This window comes from Protobothrops mucrosquamatus, unplaced genomic scaffold, assembly GCF_001527695.2.
Source record: "Protobothrops mucrosquamatus isolate PMUCROS unplaced genomic scaffold, P.Mucros_1.0 scaffold687, whole genome shotgun sequence".
Taxonomy (NCBI): Eukaryota; Metazoa; Chordata; class Lepidosauria; order Squamata; family Viperidae; genus Protobothrops; species Protobothrops mucrosquamatus.
The window spans coordinates 533,296-541,444 of record NW_015386973.1 but is presented as its reverse complement, the minus strand read 5'-3'; the positions used below and the strand labels follow the sequence as shown (position 1 = coordinate 541,444).

The 8,149-nt window shown below is 33.6% G+C and overlaps 1 protein-coding gene across 1 annotated transcript in view; it reads left to right on the top strand.

The window, feature by feature from the left end:
* SLC5A8 (solute carrier family 5 member 8) overlaps window positions 1-5,044 on the top strand; it is a 19,815-nt gene extending 14,771 nt beyond the window's left edge. Inside the window, exons 13-15 of the mRNA XM_015818156.1 lie at window positions 234-337; window positions 1,316-1,401; window positions 4,617-5,044. Of these exons, the coding sequence (XP_015673642.1) occupies window positions 234-337; window positions 1,316-1,401; window positions 4,617-4,730 (304 nt within the window). The 3' untranslated portion in view covers window positions 4,731-5,044. The remainder of the gene's footprint in view (window positions 1-233; window positions 338-1,315; window positions 1,402-4,616) is intronic.
* The last annotated feature ends 3,105 nt before the right edge of the window (window positions 5,045-8,149 follow it).

Genomic DNA, 8,149 nt, shown 5'->3' with positions numbered 1-8,149 from the left:
TTTAGTTAGGGATGATTTTAATATAATTTTAATTACGACACAGCTACTAATATTTGGCTTTTAATTTGGTCTTAGAGGGGTTTTTATTTTGGTATTTATTAATTTTTTGGTATTTTATTGTTACTTGTTTTTAATATGCTGTGCACCGCCCTGAGTCCTTCGGGAGAAGGGCGGTATATAAATCTAAACAAATAAAAAACTAAACAAATAAAAATTCTATTTTACCCCTCTAGACCAGTCCTTGCAGATTATTGGTATTCCTTATCCTATCTGTATTTAAGCCCAATTGGAACTCTGTTTACAGTTGCTGTGGGAATAGTCATTAGCCTTTTGACAGGTAATTAATGATTCCTCTAGTTTTGCTTTTATTCAAGTATATATTTATTTCCAGAAGAACAGAATTCAAACACTGCTCTGTATAAAAATTATATCTGAATTTATAATATCAAAATGTTAGGATTAGGTTTCTCCTTTGAAATTGCATCAATATCTGGATTTTTAGAATCCAAAAAATAAAATATACTATTAATCTTTTAAACTTTGAAAGTTTAATTTACATTTTCCCTTCTTCTGTAATAAAAGTCTGTCCGTATTTCAGAGATGGGGCAAATAAAGTATCTTATTTGTTAAAATAATATACATTGATTTAGAATAATTGGATTTCTTATTGCATAACAATTTCTTTTTCAATCTTGTTTAAAAGCCTGGAACTCAGGCTGCTTTAATAAATAACACAAAGGTGCTGAACTTACATAAGAAGTGCTTATTCAAGTTCACATGAGCACTTCTAAATCTTTTTAAAGTGTGTCCAGCCTAATATACAGTTAAACAAATAATTTGGTACATGACAAATCTTCATTTTATTTTAAATTGTAATTTATTTAGCTTTCTGAATTTATCAATTGGATTTGACTTTGCAGACAACCTCACCTAGCTGTTGCAAATTCAAATCAGGTTGATAAATTTCAAGTTTATTTTAGATGCATGAAAAATGGTTTCATTGGCATGAGCATACAATTCAAGAAACAGAAAGAAACAAGGACATTGTTTGTTTATTCATTTATTAAATTTACATACTGCTCATCTTTACAAAGTGATTCTGGGCAGTTTACAAATAAAGCCATACAGCGAAATAAAAAAGACATAAGCAAAACCAACGTTAAAAACAGAAGTAAAAACAAGTTAGAAAAATTTAAAAGTGATTACACTATGCCATCTCATGTTAATACTATTGTTACTGTTTTGCACAAATAATAATTTAACTATACTATATGTGTGTTAATATATTTTAACTAACCACATAAATGTTTTTCAGGAGGACTTAAGCAGAAAGTGGACAAAAAATTCTTACTCAGCAAAGAGGATCTTTTTTGTAATTTCTCAGGTGGTAAATTGAAACAAGTATGTATACATTATTTTATTTTATTCCAGACTGATAAGGATTGCAAAGAAACAAAGAATCCAAAAATGACAGAGAGGTCCAAACACACTATATAAGAAAAAGCATATAACAGATACTCCAACTTCAATCCATTTAGCACTTGAAATGCTTTGAACAAACCAGTGCTTTGAACTGAGCACAGAAACAGTTCACCTGATTACACATTCCAATCACATAATTGGATAGATTTGTCCCCTAATTAGTCAGGTAATAATTCTAGTTGATTACATTAAGTTTCCATATTATCTTCAAAGATAGGTCCAAGTACAATCCATTGCAGAGGTCAGAATTATTATGACTTGTTTCTTTGATGTAGTTTTGAAGTTACCAGTTCTTTTTGCCCTTAATATTATTACTCTTGGCTGTTATCTGAATAAATAATTGGCCACTATCAGAATGATAGGGATATATATTATAGATGAGATTGGCCACAATTTTTTTTGAACAGCCAACTATGTACTTTAATCTCACCATAGAGACAATTTCATGTCTTTATGAAGACATTTCAGATGCTGTGTAATTCAGAATTTATGAAACAGTATTTAAAAAATTAGATAAATTCTGTAGCTTTAAATAGTCACCCGCTTTTGCCTTTCTACATCAATTTATAGTTCCAAGAAGCAGTAGATTAATAAAGTTGTTTAAATTTGTATTGAACCTAGGATATAAATAATAACATTTATATAAGTTTATAACCTGTGTGAAGGTAAATTTGATCATTATTATAGTTTTCTGGCTATGAAATATTATTACATAAAAGAAGAAAGTGAATATTTAAAAAGTTCTAGATCTTAAAAGTACCTAATTCTTAACTAGCTTTTGTTATAGAGCTGAAGGCACTAAGGATATAACAGAAGAGTCCTTTATCAGATTCTGCTACTGGTAGTGATGTCCACAGAGGAAGGTCAAAATCTGCAAAATGGAAGGTATGGCATCATGGTCTAAACTCTACCTCTTTTGCACATGCATTGACATTGCATGCAAGTGCAAAAATGGCAGGGCTCTGATTGTTGATATCATGCCCACCATTTTCCAGATTTTAATACTCCCACCTGGATGGACAATTCTGGCAAGTGGAAAATGTTATTACATCCTCTGCTATATATGAACACTAAAAAGTCATCCCAGAAATTATTCCACTTGGGGCATCCACAGTGTATGTCAAAATGTTAGATGATCAAAACCTGGATCCATGAGTTAGGCTATAGAGGTTTTTGCACAGTGCTTTCTTTTATAAATAAAACTCTTCTTTAAAACATTGTCTAACCAACTGAAAGTCAGAAATAGCCCTTTTTAGGCACTATGTCTTAAAAATGAAATTCTTGATTAGCTTATAAAAATTTATTTACAATAAAATTGATTCTGAAAAGCTGAAATAATTTGCAACTATACTATTAAATACCATTTCTTTGGTGGCTATCTTTTATTAACTATGCAAAAAAAATCTAGCATTCCTATCTGAAGGCAAACATTAGTGAGGGAATTGTTTATACATATCTTTATTCAAGGAAAGACTTCTTAGTTCCCTTTGGAAATCTTGTCCCTTCTAAACTTCCAGAAGGATGGTATTCCAAAGGGTGGGGGGGAAATCTTGTATTTGTTTTGATAAGAGCCTAGCTTTCAGTTTATCGCACCTGAATTAGGATGCTGTTTCAAAATGGTAGTATTTATTTATTAAACAAACGTATATGGCTGCCCAACTCAAAATAGTGACTCCGGGTGGCTTAAAAAATTAAAAATCCACAGCACAGAAACCCATACCACCACCCACCCACCAACTTGGTAATAACCAAGAAGCAGGGCCTATCCTTGATATATTTAGGATTTAGACCTTTTGTTGGTATAAAATCAGTGTTTAGGCTTTGGTTTCAATACAGATATTGAAAGCCTATGAGGATGTTGTATTTCTCTTATTTACACTTGGCAGCAGATGAGCAGATATATTAACTAGCTAAAATAACAGTCTGTTTTCAAGGACCACTTCATATAATACGGTAAATACACATTGCAAAAATCTAATCTTGGAATTATCAATGAATGACAAGATCAAATGTTGTTTTCCAGTAGTAAGTGCAGCTAATGTATAGACCCAAACAGGCAAATATTATCCTGTGTCACCACTGTGACTTGGGCATCTAAGAAGAATGCTGGAACATTCTCAAAACTGTATATGACCACGCAGGAGATTATTAAGCAATAAAAAACACAATTCCCCAAATACTAATTAAATTAATATTTTAAAATCTATTTTGTTTATGATTAAATATAAATTCATGAGCACCTCATTTCATTTTTTATTTATTTGCATTCTACCTTTATTATTTTTAGAAATAACTCAAGGCAAGCGAACATATCCAACATACCTTTCTCCTATTATTCCCACAGCAACAACCGTGAGGTGAGTTGGGCTGTGATAGACTGATTAGCCCAAGGTCACCCAACTGTCTTTCATGACGAAGGCAGGATGAGAGCTCAAGGTCTCCCACTTTCTAGCCTTTCTAATCTTAACTACTAGACCAAACTGCTTATTCATAAGGTGTGGCATACTGATAATTTCTTAACTACCATTGAGGAAATAAGTAGTTTTGTAATATAAGGAGCACCAGTTTGATCTAGTGGTTAAGGTGCTGGCTTGGCATTCATGAAATTCTGAGTTCTAAGTCCTGCCTTAGGCATGAAAGCCAGCTGGATGACTTTGGACTAATCATTCTTTTTCAGCCCGGCCCACCTCATAAGGTTGTTGTTGTGGAGAAAATAGAAGAAGGCAGGAGCATTAGGTATATTCACTGTCTTGAGTTATTTATTAAAAAAAATAAAATAAAAGTAGGATAAAATCTAATAAATAACTGCAAAGTTATTAACATTAACATTAAAGTTATTGGAGGATTTGAAATTACAAAGAACTTCATTAATAATTGGTCCCTTCTTGAGCACAATTCAGTGTCATGCTATTAATCCTTAAATCCCTATATGGTTTGACACCCAGATAGCTAAAAGAGTTTTTCTTCTCCACCAGGAGCTCTGGAACCTCCTCTCCAGGATAATTTGCCTGGTACCAATATTATTATTATTTTGTCACTAAGCAAAATCGCATCTATTTACTCAACTGTTACATTTATTATTACATATACTGTTCTTTATTACATTTATTCTAAAAATATATCTTGTTTTCCAGGAAGATAAAAAAGTTTTGAATTGCACACCATGCAATGAAGGAACTGACAATCCAGCCTTCAATCATATTGAAATGATGACAGAGAATAAAAAAGGAAATGATACTTATTTGTGAAAATGTTGGACACTTTGCTAAAGTTGACACCTATTTCAAATATATTAACATGGAATACAACTAACATTTTGCTCATGAGAATACATTAGAAAATTCATCCTAACCTGAACTTTTGCCCTTCATATTTTAAAATCAGTCCATATTGGCTGGGATATTGTTAAAGAATACATTATGCAAAAAGTAACTAAAAATATGGAAACAGTAACAAATCTAACATTTTGATTTCATAAGATATGTGAAGCTCATTTTGGAAATTAATACCTGTCATACCATTGTGTGCAAAATGAAAACTATGTTATGAATGTGTTTTTATTATTTCATTGACTATTGGCTATCATCTGAGATCAAATAATAATAATAATAATAATAATAAAGTTGGAAGGGACCTTGGAGGTCATCTAGTCCAACCCCCTGCTCAGGCAGGAAACCCTATACTGTTTCGAACAAATGGCTGTCCAGTCTCTTCTTAAAAACTTCCAGTGTTGGAGCATTCACCGCTTCTGGAGGCAGGTTGCTCCACTGGTTAATTGTTCTAACTGTCAGGAAGTTTCTCCTTAGTTCTAGGTTGCTTCTCTCCTTGATTAGTTTCCATCCATTGCTTCTTGTCCTGCCTTCAGGCGCTTTGGAGAATAGCTTGACTCCCTCTTCTTTGTGGCAGCCCCTGAGATATTGGAAGACTGCTATCATGTCCCCCCCTTGTCCTTCTCTTCATTAAACTAGACATACCCAATTCCAGCAGTAAATCTCAATGAGATTTTACTTCTGAGAAAAAAATACATAGAATTGCATTGCCATGTTTTATTTTCCAAAAACTTCACTTATTTGTCTTTTAGCATCACCCAAAATGTTGCACATTTCTTCATGCCCTGATTTTTTTCATGTTAACATGGATAACTGCCCATGTGTAGATCTCATGTGGAACTTTATCCTTTGGGGTCATTTATGGTCAGAGCATTAAAATCGCAGAAAGACTAGGTATATTGATGGTTACATATAAACTTTCCTGTTTCGAATGTCTTCCTTACAGCATCTATCAGAGTGCAGTAAGAGAGCTTATGTTATCAGGTTAAAACTAAAAACATAGTTCTACAATTCTTTCAATTGATTTTGCATCCTGATGCAAATTTGTGAGAGATGGTCCAGTGTGAATTATTCAATAGAAATACCATCAGAATGCAATCCTACAAGTTTACTCAGAAATAAGTCCTTTTATATTAAAAGAGAAATGTTGTTATTACAATTCCAAACCTCTTGATGCTTCTCAAGTTCCCTGTGCCTTTTATTTAAAACCTTTAAAATTTTTAAAACTTTTTTTAAAAAAAACTGGGAAGCATCAAAGCTAACATCCTCCAAAGAATAGATCTCAGTACTCCATGGACTCAGAACACTGAAAAAAATGGTCAAAAGATTGGAGCTTTTTGGCTAAAATTGGGAAAGGGAGTTTAGGTGGATGGCTGAAATTCCCAATGAGAGTTTAGGAATATGCAATATCTGTGTGATGGAATAATGAGGTACATGGCTGTGAATGTCTGGAAGATTGATTATCTGAATATGTAATTGAGACTAAATGTTTGGGAGTTAACCAGAAGAATAAGAATTTTTTTAAGGAATGATGCTGAGAGGTTTTATGTCTTAACACTATGTGTGTATATTTAGGAGAAAAATTACTTTGTGGAAAATCAATTAATTCATTTCAGAGTAATGTATTTAAAGTTATTTTGGGAGCGGTATATCCTTTCTATGAAATATGTCTTTTCTTAGAAAATAAAACTATAAGTTGAAAAAAACTGTGTTTTACTATTAAACTCAACAGTGTGGCTTTTTATTTTTGAGCAAGAATGGTTCCTCCAAAACTTCCTAAAAAAGTTCAGATATAGCCAAGTGTCTTAATATATTATTGAAAACCCCAATTTAATCTATTAAAAAGGATTTATAATCTACTATCTGATTTTTAGAATATAAATAGTTTTAAAATTGTGTATTTCCCTTTCAGACTTTCATGAATTATGTTGCTGAATTTGAATACTTCAGCTTCAAGAAACCTGGCTAAATAATAGCTTTTTTATAAGTAGGTATAGGTGTTGTTTGCAGCAGTTCCTGGATTATGTGGTAGCTTAATGTCAGGCACAAGCAACCAGAATGACTCCACGAGCAGGTCAAAGTAGTTTAATGTTGTTCTAGTTACAAGAATTTCACTAGACTAACTGCATTTTCTTGTGAACAGGCAGATAAAGCCTTCAGGAGTCTGGCCTCTTCCTCCCATGAAGTGACTCTAAGCTAGCCTGCCTCTTTATTCTCCCCTATACTCTAGCTAGGGACTCCACCACATTTAAGCATAGATTTCAACTGACCTTTGTTCAAGCATTAGTTAGACCCAGTGGAGCGCTATACATCTGTGCAGCGAAAATTTAATAACACTCTATTACAGTGTCTACCCTACCTTCTCAAAATAAGTTCCAATTTAATAGCTTATGGACCAAACTTGAAGCATACAAAAGTACCTTTATGCTTAATAATCCCTCTGCTTATGTAATAGTTTCTGGTAACCTAAACACGTGGGTGTGGGTTAGTGATGAGACACTTTTTATTCAGTTCAACCAATATCCCCAAACTAGTTATAATTTCCCATCTATCAACCCAGCAATATAAATATTCAAAAGTGAATTACAAGGGACTGTGTTTATTACAGCTAGCCAGCTAAATTTATATCTATTGAGGATGGACCGGGTGAGGCGAAGCTAGCGAGAAACTGAACCTGCCTCAGCATGCTCACAGGAGGCGGCGAGGGCCAATTGCTGATCACCTCCAGCCAATGGTGCCCTTCTTCATTCCTCACGGAGGGTGACACTTCGCCAGCTGCATTTCTTGTGTTTTTCTCCCTCCCTCATCACAAATATCTTCCCGCCACTCTGCTCTTAAGACTGTGCGGCTCTTGTCCAAGAATTTACAGTGGCCTTTCAAGATATGGCCACATGTGCTGGGAGTGCTCAAAAGCCCGTGACTTTTGGAACAAGGTTAAAAAATGGCTGGAAGAAATACTAATGATAGAGGTAGAGCTAAAACCAGAACTCTTCCTACTAGGTATAACCACGCAGAAATACCACAAAGGGATACTTTACTTGATGCTACATATTCTCACGGCTGCTAGATTGGCGTTTGCACAAAACTGGAGGAATAAAGAAATTCCAACAGAAGAAGAGCTTTTATATAAAATCCTATTGTGTGCTGATATGGATAGGCTCACAATGGAAATGAAGGACAAGACAGAGTCAGATTACTTTGAAATCTGGGACAAATTCTATTGTTGGTGTGAATCAAGGAGAACTGTTCGGGTTTTAAGTTAGTGTTAAGATAGAGATATATAAAACTGTATGTTAGTATATAGAGAAACAAATTAGAGACTGTATTGTATAGAAAAA